At 35.3% G+C, this 19,731-nt stretch overlaps 1 protein-coding gene across 2 annotated transcripts in view; it reads right to left on the bottom strand.

The window, feature by feature from the left end:
* Positions 1-19,731, bottom strand: part of ADORA1 (adenosine A1 receptor) — a 224,322-nt gene that overhangs the window by 171,056 nt on the left and 33,535 nt on the right. The window contains exon 1 of one of the 2 annotated variants that reach the window (XM_053706519.1): positions 18,746-18,894. The exons of the other annotated variant lie outside the window; for it this stretch is intronic. Within the exon in view, the coding sequence (XP_053562494.1) occupies positions 18,746-18,765 (20 nt within the window). The 5' untranslated portion in view covers positions 18,766-18,894. Of the gene's footprint in view, positions 1-18,745; positions 18,895-19,731 lie in introns of those variants that run through there. 2 annotated transcript variants of the gene reach the window in all.

The raw sequence follows: 19,731 nt of genomic DNA, 5'->3' as shown, positions 1-19,731 counted from the left end.
GTCAGCAGGGCACATTATGCAGGTAATGGTCAGCAGGGCACATTATGTAAATAATGGTCAGCAGGATACATTATGTAGATAATAGTCAGCATGGTACATTATGTAGGTAATGGTCATCAGGGCAGATTATGTAGATAATGGTCAGCAGAGCACATTATGCAGGTAATGGTCAGCAGGGCACATTATACAGGTAATGGTCAGCAGGGCACATCATGCATATAATGGTCAGCAGGGCACATTGAGCAGGTAATGGTTAGCAGAGCACATTATGTAGGTGATGGTCAGAAGGGCACATTATGCAGATAATGGTCAGCAGGGCACATTGTGGAGGTAATGGTCAGCAGAGCACATTATGTAGGTAATGGTCAGCAGGGCACATTATGCAGGTAATGGTCAGCAGAGCACATTATGCAGGTAATGGTCAGCGGGGTATATTATGCAGGTAATTGCCAGCAGAATACAGTTTGTACAGTTACTGGCAAGCAGGGCAAAATATCCGGTTAACAGCCAGAAGGTTGTACCATGCAACTCATTATGCAGATAATAGGGAACAGTGTAAATTATGCAGGGTGCACTATGCAGGTAATGGTCACTATAGCACAGTAAGCAGTTAATGGAAATTAAGACACATTGAGCAGAAATGTAGACAAACATCAGCCAGTACTGGTAGGTTATTGCAAAGTCCAGGAGCTACCATTTTAAACAGCAGTGACTTTCAGATACACTCTTCATATATAAAGGCATTAAAGGGACAGTTTCAAATAATATTTGAAACATTTAATATTTTATCCCCGCATAAAAAAGATCTCCAAAATGTATTTTCTAAATGGGTAAATGTGATACTACAATACCTAGGGTGACCATATTGCGGCTTTAAAAAAGGTACACGTAGGAAAAATACATATGTCTGGGCTGTTTTTAGGGCTGTTCAAAGAAATGTTTGGTATAAGAACCCTGACATATGTATTTTTCATATGTGTCCCTTTTTAAAGTGGAAATATGGTCACCCTAACCAATACCCTCTGTTAATCCAATTTACACTTACCTCCCAATCCCACAAAACCATTTCAATCTTTAGTGTTAGCAGGTCTCTTTCCTACATTTTGGTTCTAATTAAAATTCCTATAAACTATTATTTGGAGGGAGACAAGCTATGAAGACGTCGGAAGAAGGTGGGACAGTTTGTGTTTTCCCCTTTTTTTTGTTTTGTTGTTTTGATTATTTTTATTTAAATGATTAAAGAAGTACAGAGATTTGAAATTGATTAACTCAGCTGACTAGAAATGAAATGCCTTATACTCATTGAAGGGTTAAAATACTTATTTATGTTGGTTGCTTTCTGGTATCTTAATAAGATAGTCTTTCTTTTTCTTTTTTTGTTGCTGTTAATTTGCCTTAAAAATGTACTTTTACAATAAATATGTATTTTGAGGCCATACCCATCATTCCTGAGCATCATTAAGGTCTCAATGTAGTATTTTAGATATGGCTCTTATTACAGGTGTTAAAAATGAATGTCTGTCATATTTGTAATCTTTGTTTTATGTTTACTTTTTATGGACATTCTTATATATCTTGAATTTTGTTCCCACCTTGGTGAGAATGTTTGTATAAAAAGTACTTTAAAATAAAAGATACTTTAGAAAAAAAAAAAAAAAAAAGGGACGGTTTTTAACCTAAAGTTTTCTCCCCTTTAATTTGTTCCCAATGATCCATTTTACCAGCTGAAGTGTATAAAAGTGTTTACAAATAGTTCCTTTACCTTTATAAGGGCATTTGAAATAGCTGATTTTGCCTGCCCTGTAGTATCTACCTATACTGAATGTTTCTATACCAAGTACAGGCTAAAGACAAGTTGTGTAAATAGCCAGTAGAACAAAATTACACTCACAGTGGCAGGAGAGATAAGTAATTAAATGTTAATTTCCAATTTTTTTGTGTGTGCATCTGTGTGTACAGAAAGTGATAAAGTAAGTAGATCTGATTTCCCTGCAAGCTCTAACCATTTTGATGGGTTGTGGTGTCATAGGACAAAACTGGCTATTTCAAATATAATGCATATTATGCATAATTTATTATTCAATGCCATGTCTGCTTGCCAACAAACTTTAGAAATACAAAACATTAAATATAACAAAAAAAGCCAAGTCTGCAGTTTAACAGACAACTTGTAGTTCTGGGCTCACTATATCTGATGAATATATTCTTATTATTATTTAGTGTTTTTGTTTAATTTAGTTTAATCCACTAAACTCAATTGATTTTAGTGAATACAGCTCTCACTTGTAATTGCAGTTATTGAACAAAATCTAATGCTTAATTTAACCTAAATTACATTTGTCTGCTTAGGGACTTCCCAATTAGTAATTTGATACACATTTTTTAATTAAACTCCTGTAGTATGCTGGTATTTATGAGAGAAGCAATGCTGTAGAAAAAAAGTGCATTTCTTACATGTGCTACATTAAAGAGAAATCAGAATGTGTTTTAATTGTTGGCAACTAAAAAGGGCCTTTAAAATATATTACAGAATTATTATTATTTTTTTAAAACTTTATGTCCCTTGAGTGAATAAAATAAATGTATGTTTGTCCCTGTCCATAAATAGAGGAAATTATTCTTAAAAGTCAGTGATCAACTAACTATATTGCGAGTATCAGTTCACAAATTGCATTTTTATTTTCTGTTTGAGCAAATGCATAATTGAAAATGGAGGAATTTAAAGGGAAATTGTACTCATTTTCTTTTGTACATATTACAATTTGTTGTTTTTGTCTGAAAAGCTGTGAAATAAAAGTTGCACCTAATTCTTCTGAAACAGATATAGCAGTATCAGTTGTACACTGCTAAATAATAGGGATGTACATTCACAGTATTCGAGCTGATCCAAATGCCAAAGATGGCGGCCTCAAGCCACATATGGTAATTTCCGGAGCTGTATTTATTCATGTGAAAGCATAACACACTAAGATCCGTGCAAATGCAGATTTTAGTGTGTTGCACTTTCACAAGGATAAATCCGGCTCGATAATGTTTAGTGTTAGACGTCGTTTGTGGAGCTTTTTTGAAATATAGCCTTTTCTTCACTGGATATTCAAGTGTAAAAGTGCAACACAAAATATGTGCAAATCCATATCTTTGTGCGTGGCACTTTTACACTCATAAATGAGCCGAGTAGCCCACAGTCATTTCCATAAAGAATGCTTAAAGGGACACTGAACCCAAATTTTTTCTTTTGTGATTCAGATAGAGCATGAAATTTTAAGCAACTTTCTAATTTACTCCTATTATCACATTTTCTTCATTCTCTTGGTATCTTTATTTGAAATGCAAGAATGTAAGTTTAGATGACGGCCCTTTTTTGGTGAACAACCTGGGTTGTCCTTGCTGATTGGTGGATAAATTCATCCACCAATAAAAAAGTGCTGTCCAGAGTTCTGATAAAAAAAAAAGCTTAGATGCCTTCTTTTTCAAATAAAGATAGCAAGAGAATGAAGAAAATTTGATAATAGGAGTAAATTAGAAAGTTGCTTAAAATTGCAAGCTCTGTCTGAATCACGAAAGAAAAAAATTTGGGTTCAGTGTCCCTTTGATTTCTGAAAAAAAATGCACATACCTATGAGGCAGTCTCTGGAAAGCAGGACATCTGATCTGACCATGGAAGCTGTGAGAGGGACAGTAGGCCATAGCATTAGACAGCACAACCAATCAGACAGTGGGAATTAATAGGGAGAACATGGCTAATACTGCTGTGTAAGATTCAGTTTAGATTTAAACCTCTTTGAAGGGACAGTATCATTTCAATCATTCATATAGAAAAGCACTGTTTAAACTTGTCAAAATTTGTTTAAACTTGTTCAAAGTTTGTTCATTTTGATTATGAAGCCAACAGAATGTGCATGTCTGTCCTTTATGCCAAGTAGACTGACTGCTCACCGGCTGATAGGTTTTATTGATCCCTTAGTCATGCCATGCCAAACAAACATGTTGCAATGACATATACACTTGTACCACTAGGTGGCACTGTATTAGTTAACCCCTTCTTTACACGGCTTGCAACAGCTTAAATGCTATTTATAAGAAAGCATGCTTTTAGTGGTACATTACATATCTTATATTAATGAATATCATATCCATCAGACCCAAAAGCAGAGAAAAACATAAAAACAATTTTATAAATTAAGAAGCCATAAAAAGCATAGTATAATCTTTTTTTTTTTTTAAAAAAAACCAGATAAATCACAATCGCTATTCTTACCCTTAGGTTCAAGGGTTCCCAACTCTAAATCCAAAAGGATTCCTTTTGTTTAAGTTTCAATACCCTATCACCTCCTCTACGTGGTTTTTCTATATTGTCAATCATTTGAATGTACAGCTGACTAATTGTATGGCCAACATTAAGAAAATGATTGTCAAGAGGGGCTTTCACATTTTTAGTATGAATTTTACTTTTATGCTCAATAATGCTCTCTCTAGCACTTCTTGTCAACTCGCCAATGTAAACCCTCCCACAGGAACATTTAACCATATCTATACTATAATCGCGTTTGTAATGCGTCCATCGGTGTCGCCAGTTGCGCAACAAATCCTCAAAAGAATATTGGCTGGGCGAGGCAGCAGCCAAAAGGATCCACCTGGATGCAGCATAGGTGCTCTGACAAAATGCAGAAAGACATTTGGCAGAAGGACATTTGGCAGACGGACATTTGGCCAACAGACATTTGGCTGACAGACAGAAAGCTAAAGAATGTTCCGATTTCGGCCGAGGGCAGATACGTTCCAGAGTGCTCTGTTCTAATCAGAGCCTCGGGCGCCGCAACTGCCTCTGGGAACCTTACCATGGGTCCCAGGCCGCACATTTTGTAATTTTCTGTCTGGGAAACTATCTATCAAATCTATCTATTTATCTATCAAATCTATCTATCTATCTATCTATCTATCGTATCTATCAAATGTATCTATTGCATCTATTGATCTATCAATCTATTCTATGTATCTATCTATCTATCTATCTATCAAATCTATCTATCTCGTGGCCGGACTGTTATGTGACAGCCACTTGTGTTTCGGCCAAATGTCCGTCGGCCAAGTGTCCATCGGCCAAAAGTCCGGCCACGGCAGCATAAGCTGCATTTAGGTGGATTCCGAAAATGGCAGGGTGTTAAAAGAGTCCACCGAAGTATTAACAAACACCAAAACCGCAAACAACCACATCAAAAAATAATAAAGTAATTAACTCTAATCCGCAAATAACATAATTAAAATATTAACCCCTTAACCGCCAACCTCCACATCGCAATAAACCTAATTAACCTATTAACCCCTAAACTGACAAAGCCCCACATCGCAATAAACCTAATTAACCTATTAACCCCTAAACCGACAAACCCCCCACATCGCAATAAACCTAATTAACCTATTAACCCCTAAACTGACAAACCCCCCACATCGCAATAAACCTAATTAACCTATTAACTCCTAAACCGCCAACCCCCCACAATGCAACTAATTGAATTACTAAGCCCCCTAACCTAACACCCCCTAAATTAAACCCAATACTAAATTACACTTAAATAAAACCTAACATTAAATTACAAAAACAAAAATAATCTAAAATTACAAAAAAAAATTTTTTTTAAAAAATTAAAAAATAAACCTTATCCCTATGAAAATATAAAAGCCCACCAAAATAAAAACACCCCTAAACTAAACTACCAATAGCCTTTAAAGGGCCTTTTGTAGCGCACTGCCCTAAGTTAAACAGCTCTTTTACATTTAAAAACCCACCACCCACCAAACCCCCAAATAAAAAAACTAACACTAAACTAAAGGGGCATTTGTGGGCTCTGAGAGGGTCTGCTGCCTTGATTATCTGTTAAAGTAAGATTGTCTGCTTAAGTAAGCAGTTAGATAAACAGGTTAATTTCTAAATTGTTTGCTGTGCAAGGGGTGGATTTAAAAAAAATAATAATAAAAAATAATAACTGTTTTTGTTTGTTTCTACCCTTCATTTTTTGTTTTGTTTCCTGTGTCGGTAATTAGGGGAGGGTTTATTTTCACCTGTACCTGTCGACTCACTGTTCTATATTTAGGCACAAATGCTATCTTCTGCCAATACTTATCTTGTAGTTTATCTTGAGTCTATCTAATATAATTTGAACATCTGATTGTGTGTATTTCAAAGGGTAATCACTACTGACAAGCTTACATCTAATTTTCCCATCCTAATAAGGAATATATCTTCATTCTTTTACTGTCGTCCTTTACCTAATGAACTGTGTGGAAAAGCCTTTAAATAGCTGGCGGATAGACATGATCAAATCTTAACAAACTATTCAAGTCTGTATATTTATTAGTTGCTTGACCTCCTTGTTCCAAAGCAATTAAATTTGATGTTATCTCAATAGATGGAAAATATATTTTTCTAATGTCTCAGCTATCTCAATGCACCAAACACATTATCATATAGTGCCACCAACAGATGCACAAGGATCATATAGCGCCACCAACAGATGCACAAGGATATAAACCTATCTTTCTTCAGATTTCCCTATACCAAAATATACTATAAAACATAAAAACAATAAAAAAAATAGCAATATGCAATTTATTAAATATTCTCAAGAAGACTGTGTACTACACTCAAACCAATTTCATAGAGTAATAAAGTGCAGAAATATTTGACATAAGTTGTAAGCAATACACAATTATCTTTAATTTCTTAAAGGGACAGTCTAGTCTAAAATAAACTTTCATTATTCAGATAGAGAATGTAATTTTAAACAATTTTCCAATTTACTTCTATCACCAATTTTGCTTTGTTCTCTTGGTATTCTTAGTTGAAAGCTAAATCTAGGGGGTTCATATGCTAATTTCTAAGCCCTTGAAGACTGCCTCTTAGCTCAGGGCATTTTGACAGTTTTTCACCACTAGAGGGTGTTAGTTCACGTTTTTCATAGATATAACACTGTGCTCATGTACTTGGAGTTTCTAGGAGCCCGCACTGATTGGCTAAAATGCAAGACTGTCAAAAGAGCTGAAATAAGGGGCAGTTTGCAGAGGCTTAGATACAAGATAACCACAGAGGTAAAATGTGTATTAATATAACTGTGTTTGGTTATGCAAAACAAGGCAATGGGTAATAAAGGGATTATCTATCTTTTAAAACAACAAATATTCTGGTGTAGACTGTCCCTTTAAGTGGGATTTTTATTATTTACGAGAAAAAAAGTCTTAAACATGAGCATGAAAATGTTTGGAGTAAGACTACAACCCTTACTCATTCCTCTCATACAGGAAGGACATTTAATAGGCTACTAGGTGATAGACTATATTTCTATTGTGAGGACAGAGGACAATAGAATCTAAATGTTAAAGCTTAAAAGAACAGTCAACACTGCATATGAAAGAGAACTATTTAAACATTTAAAGTGTTCTTGCAAAAATTAAAGCTGTTTATTTTGATATTGAAACTAACAGGAAATGAATGCGTACAACTCGTCCTTACAATTATACTGAAATACACTGCTTAGAAAAAATAAATACAAATTCTTGTATTTATTGTTATTGCATGTTAAGATGACTGTGGTGTGAAAATTTGTAATCAGCACCATATTGTTTAAGTTAATACAGAAGTATTGAGTATAGTGAAAGGAGTGAAGATCTTAGTGTTGTTGTTTTTCATTTTAATTTATGTAGTGAATGACTTGATGCATGATTAACTGGTTTAGGAGCACATGAACCTGCACACACAATATGTTTCTAGGCTTTAAAGGGACATATAAGTACAAAAATAAATTTCTGTAATATGTTACAGCATTTTATTATTGCATGATTGCTTGCAAATTATGTTTTTAACCCCAGCAAAGGGATTAAACACATAGTTAAAGTCTGTATCAGTGCAGCAATGCACTACTGAAACCTAGCTAAAAACATCTTATGAGCCAATAAAAAAAGACAAATGTGTGCAACTGCCAGTCTACAGCTAGCTCCCAGTAGTGTATTGCTGCTGAGGATATGTACATTTGCTTTTCAACAAAGAATACAAAGAAAACAAAGTAAATTTGATAGTAGAAGTTCATTTAAAAGTGTCTTTCTGAATCATGAAAGTTTAATTTAATGTCCTATTAAGGCCACATTGAGGTGTATAGATACACAGTAACACATTCAGATCACATTTCAGTTCAAGCACTAAAGGAAACCTGGCTATTTCTGACGGACCAGGTAATAGTGCATGGTGACAATTAGCTCTCTGCTTTTGTGTGTTGCTAACCCCTAGCCTCAAGAATTAATATGGGAGCCATCACATGTACAATATATACATTTTATTCATAATTCTTTAGTCTTTGATGTAAAAACTACCCAGTTCATAAAAGGTTGATGACATTAAGATAACCACAAAGATTTGGGGCAGTTTCAAAATCCTCTAATAAAATGATAATAGCTTTAAATGACAACAGTTTGCTGGACTTTAGGCTGTGCACTTGATTTGGTTAGACTGTGAGTCATGTGCACAGCTACCAGCTAGGTGTATACTTACCGTTGTGTCCCACACTGATGTAGTGTGCCTGTTCATGCTTAGGAGCACGCACCTGTCACTGTTTGGAACTACAAATTCTGGTGGCATGATCAGCTATAATTGTCAGGCTTTATAAAGGTAACAAGCTGTATGTTTGCTTTTTGATTGGGCTGTTTCTTCAGCCTTTGGAGCCATCTTGACTCCAATGTTTCATGAGTCTCCCATAGCTTCATACAGAAGCTCTTCTGTCAAGCTTCAAACTGTGAGTAAAAGCTTTCCTGCCAAGCTTAATACTGTGAGTTTAGGTTTGCAAGTTTCATACTGTGAGTGTAGATTTGCAAGCTTCAAACTGTGAGTAAAAGCTTTCCTGCCGAGCTTCATACTGTGAGTGTAGATTTGCAAGCTTCATACTGTGAGTGTAGATTTGCAAGCTTCATACTGTGAGTGTAGATTTGCAAGCTTCATACTGTGAGTGTAGATTTGCAAGCTTCATACTGTGAGTGTAGATTTGCAAGCTTCATACTGTGAGTGTAGATTTGCAAGCTTCATACTGTGAGTGTAGGTTTGCAAGCTTCATACTGTGAGTGTAGATTTGCAAGCTTCATACTGTGAGTGTAGGTTTGCAAGCTTCATGCTGTAAGTGTAGGTTTGCAAGCTTCATACTGTGAATGTAGTTTTGCAAGCTTCATACTGTAAGTGTAGTTTTGCAAGCGTTATACTGTGAGTGTAGGTTTGCAAGCTTCATACTGTGAGTGTAGGTTTGCAAGCTTCATACTGTGAGTGTTGGTTTGCAAGCTTCATACTGTGAGTGTAGATTTGCAAGCTTCATACTTTGAGTGTAGGTTTGCAAGCTTCATACTGTGAGTGAAAGCTTTCCTGCCAAGTGTCATACTGTGAGTGTAGTTTTGCAAGCGTTATACTGTGAGTGTAGGTTTGCAAGCTTCATACTGTGAGTGTAGGTTTGCAAGCTTCATACTGTGAGTGTAGATTTGCAAGCTTCATACTGTGAGTGTAGGTTTGCAAGCTTCATTCTGTAAGTGTAGGTTTGCAAGCTTCATACTGTGAATGTAGTTTTGCAAGCTTCATACTGTAAGTGTAGTTTTGCAAGCGTTATACTGTGAGTGTAGGTTTGCAAGCTTCATACTGTGAGTGTAGGTTTGCAAGCTTCATACTGTGAGTGTTGGTGTGCAAGCTTCATACTGTGAGTGTAGATTTGCAAGCTTCATACTGTGAGTGTAGGTTTGCAAGCTTCCTACTGTGAGTGAAAGCTTTCCTGCCAAGCTTCATACTGTGAGTGTAGGTTTGCAAGCTTCATACTGTGAGTGTAGGTTTTCTGCTAAGCTTCATAATATTTGTGTAAGCTTTACTGCTAAGCTTCATATTGTGAGTGTAAGCTCTTGAAATTGTAGGCATCAGATCCTCTGCCAAACCTTTACAGCGAGTGTCAGCTGATCTACCAAGCTTCTGTTGTGATTGTCAGCTCTTCTGCACAACTTTAAATTGTGAGTGTCAGCTTCTCTGCCAAGCATCTACTGTGTCAGTTAATATTCCAAACTCTGTGTTGTGTCAGCTTATTATCCCCCAAACGTTATGTTGTGTCTGCCAGGCTCTGTTTTGTGTATGTCGGCTTCTGCCATCTTTCATATCACAAGTGTCAACTCCTCAGCTATCAGTGTCAGCTCCTCTGCCAAGTTTCAGTTTTCAGTTAGTGAACTCCTGCTTAATTATCTAATACTTTGGGGTCAGTTATTCCTGTTGCTGGAGGTGATCCAATTCAAGGCTGGTGTCAAGTTAACTGTTTATTGTCTGCTTCAGAAGCAGAGGATCCAAGCTTGTGTCTTTAATATGTTGTCATGAGTTCCCTTTTTAGATTCAGACTCAGAGGTATATTAGAGCTCTGTACATCTCTATTACCACCAGCGAGAGTGATCTCCACAAATCTCATGGGCTTTCTGCTTCAACCTTCATTGTGACATTAAAGGGACATCAAACCCAAAATGTTTCTTCCATAATTCAGATAGAGCATACAATTTTAAACAATTCTCCAATTGACTTCTATTGTCTAATTTGCTTTAATCTATTGGTATCTTTTGTTGAAGAAGCAGCAATACATTACTGGGAGTTAGCTGAATGCATTGGGTAAGCCAGTAACATGAGTCATATATATGCAGCCACCAAACAGCAGCTCCTGAGCCTACCTAGATATCCTTTTCAACAAAGTATACCAAGAGAAGAAAATAAATGAAATATCACTAGTAAATTAGAAAGTTGTTTAAAATCACATGCTCTATCTGAATCAAAAGAAAAAAAAAAAGAAAAAGATGTGGGTTTTATGTCCCTTTAACGGTTTTCCTAATATATTTATCTGAAGCTGAGTTCCCTCGTTACCTGTTCTATTCAGAGGCTCTGAGAGCTTGCTCATTTATTATTTGCTTTTGGTCCCACTCTGAATTTCTGTGAGTGCTCATTAACGTACTTGATTACTTTTATTAAATTTGATTTTGTTTTGTTTTAGTCTTTGCAAACATATAACAGTTCATTTCCACATACTGTGTTTTCTTTTTTTTTTTTTTTAAACACAAGTATTATATGTAAAAACATTAGGCAAGGTATGATAATTATCAAATAAATCCATTCCCATCATTTCTGAGATAAGTGCTTTTATAATGTACCAGATTTTTTTTATAATCTTTACATGTTTGTACTTGCATGTTACATTTTAGCTTTCACTTGGGACAAATGCGACATTATGCTGTGCCAACATATTAATAGATATGTGCGATTCGTTTCAGATCGATACGTAAATTCGGCAAATTCGGCAAATTCGGCTATTCGGATTGAACCGAATTTCCGAATTAAAATACTGCTGAATTTACTGAATAAATCCGAATTACTTACTGGCCATGGATTACACTACTATTGTACAGTCTAATCCCACCTAACACTTACCGAAATTCCGAACCGAACCGAATCCAGACAAATTTAGTACATAATACTAGTCTAATCCCACCTAACACTTACCGAAATTCCGAATTTCCGAACCGAACCCAGCCGAATTTATTCGAATCTGAATGAATCTGAAACAAATCCGAACCAAATTTATTCGAATCCGAAACAAATCCGAACCAAAGTGATTCAAATTTTTCTGAATTTGAATCGCTCCGAACCGAAATTCGAAAAAATCCGAATCGATCCGAACCGAAACAAATTTTTTCGCCATGCACATGTCTACATATTAAATCCTTAAAGAGACATTAAACCCAACATTTTCATGATTCAAATAGAACATGCATTTTTAAGCAGCTTTTGAATTAATTTCAATGATCAATTTTGTTTAATTCTCTTGGTATCCTTTGTTGAAGGAGCAACCATGTACTACTGGAAGCTAGATGAACGCAATCATTAAGCCAATGACAATATATATATATATATGTGCAGCCACCAATCAGCAGCTTCTAGCTCCTGATAGCTGCTGTTCAACAAAGGATACCAAGAGAATTAGGTAAATTAGATAATAGAAGTAAATTGGAAATTTGTTTAAAACGGTATGCTTTATCTGAATCATTAAATAAACATTTTGGGTTTAATATGCCTTTAAAACATAACTACCACATTTGATGTTCTCAGAACTTACACTTTAGATCCAAACTATCCTTGAAAATTTTCTATATAATAATGTATTGGACTTTATTATTTATCTGTTTTAGGTTGAGGGCTGTTTTGATTGTAGTCACTGTACGTAATTGTGTGTTTTATTTTATTTGAGGCAAATTAGTATCTGTGATGGATAAAAAAATATTCACAACTGTGAATCATCCAGTTAATGTCTCCAACTGTACTGATCAAGCATACAATGTCAATAATTAAAATACGGTGCTAGTAATAGCTGCACTCCATTGCTCAAGTTTTTTTTTTCTATCTATCTATCTATATATCTATCCACACACAAACAATATTACATTTTCTAAAGAACAACAAAAGGCAAATTGGAAAATGTAAATTTAACCAAAAATATATATTTTTTTAAATTAAAATTTAAAAAAGTATGAGAAATATCACTTACAGAATAAATAAACAAATGTACCTTTTAGTATACAAATACCTCTATGAAAGTATGTGATCTGAGTGTACACAGCCTCAAGAATTCAAAGCATTTCTCCATATCCTATTCACTTTTACTCAAAGCTAGGGATTCTGAATAATAATATAGGATCAGACATAACACAGTATGTCAGCTGCAAGCGCATAAGAAAATTACACTGTCTCCCTAAGTCTTTGATAGCCGAATGTTTTGCTGTTCCAGGGCATATAGAGAAGTAATGTTTTTCTTGCAAATACTGACCCCCACAGTGCTTGACAAATACCTGAGCACATCAATATCTGTTTTCATTGGCGCAGCAAAAACAATTCTGCTTAAAATGATTGGTAAATATGTATTCCCAGGATGTAGATATTCCAAGAATTTAGAAGTGAATAAGATGTTCCATATACCAGTAATTCTTATTTCAAAAACAATATTTTTACCCCCACATCCTCTAATAATTTAGAGTTGGATGCCCACATTCTAACATTCTTTAGGGTTTTCATTTTAAATATGATACTCAAAATTAAAAATAGAGTATGGTGTGGAATATGGCATTCAACAGCGTATGTCAGCCTTTCTGTCAATTCTCTAGCTGTGAATGTCAGCTTCTGTGGCAAGCTTCCGATAGTCATCTGAAAGAGCTAATGTTTTGGCATCAGTTCTTACTTGAGCTGTTCCAGTTCAAGTTTAGCATCAAGTTAACTGAATTTGCACACAAAAAATAAAGCTGCATAACAAATTGCTGCTTCATATCTTCTATAAAGACCTTAAAGGGACATGAAAACCCCTTTTTTTCATGAATCAGACAGAGCATGCAATTTTAAACAATTTTCTATGTTACTCCTATTAATTTTTTTTGTTCTCATGGAATCTCAGGAGTGTGCACGTTTCTGAACCACAATATGGCAGCTGTTTTGCAAGAATGGTATCCATTTTCAAGAGCACTTGATGGAAGCACTATTTTCTAAAATGCACTGCTCCAGATACCTACCTGGAAACAAAGCAAATTTTATAATAGACGAAAATTGCAAAGGTTTTTTGTATGGTCTGTCTGAATCACAAAAGAAAATGTATGGGTTTCATATCCCTTTAAAAGTACAGTGAATTGATGTCATTGGGGATAAAAAAAAAAAATCAAAATTCAACACTGGAGGGAGTAACCCATCCCTATTAATAACTACTCATAATTTGTAACTTACTGAAATTCTCTATATGTGGACACAAATTGTTATGCAGCAAATAAATCAACCCTAACCGATTTGTGACTGATCTCATATGAACTAAAATTCTGATTTGTGTTAAAGGAACAGTCTACTTGTAAAATGTGTATTGTTGAAAAAAAAGAGAGATAATCTCTCTATTACCCATTCCACTGCATAACCAACACAATTATATAAATATAATTTTTACCTCTGTGATTACCTTGTATCTAAGCCTTGGCAGAATGCCCCCTTATCTCAGTTCTTTGACAGTTTTAAATTTTAGCCAATCAATACTGACTCATAAATAACTCCACAGAAGTGAGCACAATGTCATCTAAATGCCACACGTGAACTAGCACTTTCTAACTGTGAAAAGCTGTCAAAATGCACTGAGATAAAAGACGGCCAGTTTGAGCCTACCGTTTTTTAGCTTTCAAAAAAGAATACCAAAAGAACAAAGGAAATTTGGTGATAAAAGTAAATTGGAACATTGTTTAAAATTGTATGCCCTATCTGAATCATGAAAGTTTAAATTTGACTTGAATGTCCCTTTAACTTCATTGTGATTTGCTGCTAACATCTACCTAGACTCAACCATCCTGAACTTTTTAAACTGACTTTCTATCTATTTTCATTTGAAATGAATAACTGATCTTAAAGGGACAGTCTACACCAGAATTTTTATTGTTTTAAAAGATAGATAATCCCTTTATTACCCATTCCCCAGTTTTCAATAACTAACACATTTATAATAATACACTTTTAACCTCTGTGATTATCTTGTATCTAAGCCTCTGCAAACTGCCCCTTTATTTCAGTTTTTTTGACAGACTTGCAGTTTAGCTAATCAGTGCCTGCTCCCAGATAACTTCACGTGCACAAGCACAGTGTTATCTATATGAAACACGTGAACTAACACCCTCTAGTGGTGAAAAACTGTTAAAATGCATTCTGAAAAGAGGTGGCCTTCAAGGTCTAAGAAATTAGCATATGAATCTCCTAGGTTAAGCTTTCAACTAAGAATACCAAGAGAACAAAGCAAAATTGGTGATAAAAATAAATTGGAAAATTGTTTAAAATGACATGCCCTATCTGAATCATTAAAGTTTATTTTGGCCTAGACTGTCCCTTTAATTGACCAAACTGCAAACTATCTAACGTGCCCTTGTTCCACACAAATAGGGCTAAAAGGACAGTCAAGTCAAAATTAAATTTAACGCTCCGGCTAGAGTGTTAACTGCACTAGAAGTAAGCTTTTAACGTGCATCAGTTTGCGCTCGTATTACAAGTTGAAAGCATACGCGCTAACCCAATGAATGTAAAAAGCCGAACTTAGAATATCGCGTTTGCTTACTACTAACTTATTGAATTTATTCTGTTTCCTGATGTCATGCAGCAGGCTGTTTGTTTATTTCTTGGCTCTCAGAATGCTACATGAAATCTTTATACCTCATCTGCAGTGAATCAATCATAAAGTCCCATGTCAGTAGAGATGAGATAAACAGCATATTGTTAGCCTGATTTTTTTTTTACGTGGCTGATACAAAAAGAAAAATCTCTTTCCTTACTTTAGTTTTTTTTTTGCATACTGATTGAGAGTGTGCTGGTTCAGTATTACCATTTATAGAAAACCCTCAATTGCACAAAGAAGTGGAAGCACTTGAATAAGAGAGATTATTCCAAATGGTGAAACAAAGAGATGAAGGAAATCCCCAGTGCATGGGGAGAAATGCTTAAAGGGATATGGAAGCCACAATTAATATTTCATAATTTAGACAAAGCATACAAATTTAAAACTTTTCCATTTTACTTTTATTCTCAAACATACCTCTATCTCTTGGACTAATTTCTTAAACCTTAACTCCTTTCTATGAGAGCAAATCTAGATAGGCTTAGGAGCATGCACGTGTCTTAAGCACAATATGGTTGCAGTGTTTGCTACAATGTAATCCATTCAGTTTTCAAGACATATGCATGCTCCTGGGCTTACTCAGATATGGGCCTCTATTTATCAAGGTCTGTCGGACCTGATCCGACAGTGCGGATCAGGTCCGACAGACCTCGCTGAATACGGCGAGCAATACGCTCGCCGTATTCAGCATTGCACCAGCAGCTCTTGTGCAACGCCGCCCCCTGCAGACTCGCGGTTATGGAGCAGCGGTCTTTGTGACCGCTGCTTCATAACTGCTGTTTCTGGCGAGCCTGCGGAGCTTGATAAATATGCCCCATGGTCTCATTAAAAGGAGCTATATTGTAACACAGGATACCAAAAGAAAATGGTCAAACTGATAACAGAAGTAAAATTTAAAGTTTTGTTAAAATTGTACGGTCTTTATAAAAGCTTAATTTTGATTTTCATGTCCCTTTAAGAAACGTAAAAACACTACATTTTCCTATTCTGCATATAAAAGAGCAGCAAATAAATATGAAATACTTTTGCATGAAAAAAAAACTAATGATTTGTGCAAAAATCCCTAGGGAAAGCTTACTAAGTGGCTGATAATTATCCATGGCACTCTATTACGCTACCACTCAATAAGTCTAAAGAACGAGTAGAACAAAAGAACAAATTGAAGGTCCATCTTTAAAACAAAATATAAAATAAATAAAAAAACAAACACAATCCATATAAAATTGGAGATGATCTCACAATTACTAGGGCTTGGGTTTGTCTAACTGTTAACAAGCGAAGAACAAACCTAGACGGACTGCCCAGCCTCACAACTCTCTGTTATGCCAGATGTATAGTTTATTAGTTTGATAAGTTATTTTGTAACAGAAGTTTAGAAAAATACTCATTTGCAATCTAAAATTATTCATGTATACTTCTATAGGACTCAAAATCTTTGTTTAAAGGGATAGAAATGAGCATTTCAATGTCATATGTAAGCATTTCCGCAATATACGTTAATCAGCACAAATGATTCAAGTAAAAGTTATTGTTTTTCTGCAGCAAAAGCACATATCCTGTGAGGGCCCCTGCACCAGTATTCAAACACTATGGGGTTTAATTATTAAAGGGACATTAAACACAATATAAATGCTAGATAGAATGATACATTTAAAGAAAAGATTAGTCTGAGAATAACATGTAGATGTTTTTTTAAAGTTTCATTAAATGTTTAAATAGTGATAAAATAAGTGTAAAGTTTTAATGTCTATAAAACAATGGGAGCTGCCATGTTGTAACTTAGGTTACCTTCTCTCCTTTGGCCAATTAGAGACATTTATAAATAGGTCACAAGAGTGTGCAGCCAATGACTGTGTGGAATATAACAGTGTTCTGCACTTCCATTTCTAACAGGAACTGAAAGCTGACAATTTCAGTATAGAATTACAGAAAAAGAGGACAAAATAAATAATTAAAGTATATTGTAGAATTTATATATATATATACAATTAATCATTTTATACTGCCATCTCAAAGTGTTTAATGTCCCTTTAAACAGCAGATGCTGCATTGACGCCGCATTGCTTCTGGTCCACCAAAAACGGAAGTTAAGAAGCATCGGTCAACCGATCTGATCTGGATGATTGTTGGCCCCTGCTAGCGGCTGATTAGCCGCGAGTGAGCCGGGGGGCGGCATTGCACAAGTGTTTCACCAGAGATGTTAAATGCCAACAGCGTATGCTGTCGGCATTTAGCGAAGTCGAGCAAACAGGATTAGCTACAGCAAAAAATTTCCGCTCGACCTTTGGTAAATCTACCCCCATGCCTGCTCAGACAGCTGGCTGTGGTGTGTATTGCTTTTGAAGATGTAATTTGTGTCATACCGCTGACTCTCTGAGAAGGTGTGGTGTTTGAATACTGCTGCGTAGGCCCTCACAGGATATGTGCGTATGCCGCAGGAAAACAGTAATAGCTTTTACTAGCAGCAGTTTTGCTATTGAAAGTATATTGCAAAAATGATTACATTTCAAATTGAAATGTGCCCATGCACATATTATTTTTTACCTTTCTAACCCCTTTAATGAGCGCTTACTAAGTAGATCTCTTAAAGTTATTGTAAACTTGATCGGAGAAATCAGTGCAACTATGATCAAAATCTAACCCCACTTTTATTCATGATTTCTTTTTTTGCTTTGAAATAAAAGTGTTTTTACAGCTAATCGCTCCGATTTACTCGTACTGCTCTTCCTGGTGCCGATATACACTTTTTTTTCCCAGTGACATTTCTTCATCTGGCCAATTGGCCGGATGAAGAAACGTCACTAAAAAGAAAAAGAGTAGATCGGCCCCTGGAGGAGGAGCGGTATGAGTAAAGCAGAGTTATGAGCTGTAAAAAAACTTTTATTTAGAAACAAAAAAAAAAAAGAAATCATGAATGAAAGTGGGGTTATATTTTTATCATAGTTACACTGATTTCTCCGATCAAATTTACAATCATTTTAAGGAAATGTTTTTATGTTTTGCATTTGAGTTTTGAATAAATACAGCTATAAAATTATACAGAGAAATATTAACTATTAAGGAGTGTTTGGAACAACAGATTATAGCTAGAATAATATTACTGTTTATCTCAAACACATTGCTTCAGCTCTGCCTTCTAGATATTCTGGGCATTAGACAATATTTATGTTTAGGAGAAAATTGTTAAATAATTGCTTTTATATAGAGCCCTCCGCTTCATTCCCCTTTTTAAGATTTTCATTCAAACCAAAAGATTTATTAGGTACATAGATTTGTGGTCTTATTCTGACCTCATTGGCCTCTGTCATTAGCAGCTCAAACAGTGCCGGATTGGCCTACCAGGATACCAGGAGATTTCCCGGTGGGCTGCAGCACCTGGGGCTGGGAAGCCACAATTTAAAGGGGTGATTAATTGATGCAATTGGGTTGTAGGGTTGATATATAGCATCATTCTAACATTTTTATTTAATACAAAGTAATAAACTTTAATTCTGAAAAGAATATTGGGGATGGAGTGTCCCGGTAATTACCTTTGAGAAAAATGAGGCATGTGAATTCTATCGTCTCAACGGAACATAGGGCAGGTCTTCATATTTTCCAGGGCTGCTTTTTATTCCCAGTCCGGCCCTGAGCTCAAATCCATCAATTGTCAATTAACTTCCAGCAAAGAGCATCTCAAACAGAGATTTGTGTTCCAGGTTTGTCATTATGCAGCATGGGCAGAAAACAGTTAAAGGGCTGGTAAAAGGAGATATGTTTTTATATATTGATGACGTCAAATGCAAATAACTCCAAGGTCATTACAATTTGTCACTTTTCTTCAGTTTTACATAATAATCAGAGTTCCAATGGACCGTCTAGAAAATAAATGATGCATTTGTTGTTAGATGCACTTCAATTCCATTTCCCGTAATGCGTTCATTGCTTGAGGGTAATTGATTTACATTCGGTAATAGATTAACTAAATATCTCTTCACGATAGAATAATTGCTGATTTAATTAAATATTACATTTATCTCTGATGAATGAATCTCATTTTGTAATATACAGAAGGTAGCTTATGTTTCCTGTAAGGAATGTGGTGAGTGAACCCACAGATGTCTAACCCAGTGCACTCAAGAACAGATTGCTCACATGTAAACAAGTTTTATTGATTAATAATTTATTAACATACTGTTACATTATTCTCATAAAATGTACTAAAATATAACTTTATAAATAAGTCTCTATGGGCAGAGTAATCACTTTATGTGACTGATGTTAATATTATATTGCTATTTTATTTGCCCTTGTCTTTTAGGGCACTTCTTAAAACTTTATTATAAACTAGGCGATAAGCCTGCCCAGTCTATTTAAAAAAATATATAAACCCCAAAGGTAATAATATAAAAAATAGATTAATTAGGTTTATTGCGATGTGGTGGTTCGGCGATTTAGGGGTTAATAGGTTTTATGTGATGTGTGGGGTTGGCAGTTTAGTGGTTAATAGGTTAATTAGGTTTATTGCGATGTGGGG

The sequence above is a fragment of the Bombina bombina genome, chromosome 3, assembly GCF_027579735.1.
Source record: "Bombina bombina isolate aBomBom1 chromosome 3, aBomBom1.pri, whole genome shotgun sequence".
Classification (NCBI taxonomy): domain Eukaryota; kingdom Metazoa; phylum Chordata; class Amphibia; order Anura; family Bombinatoridae; genus Bombina; species Bombina bombina.
Note: the sequence above shows the minus strand (reverse complement) of the source record. Positions and strands in the feature narration are given on the sequence as shown.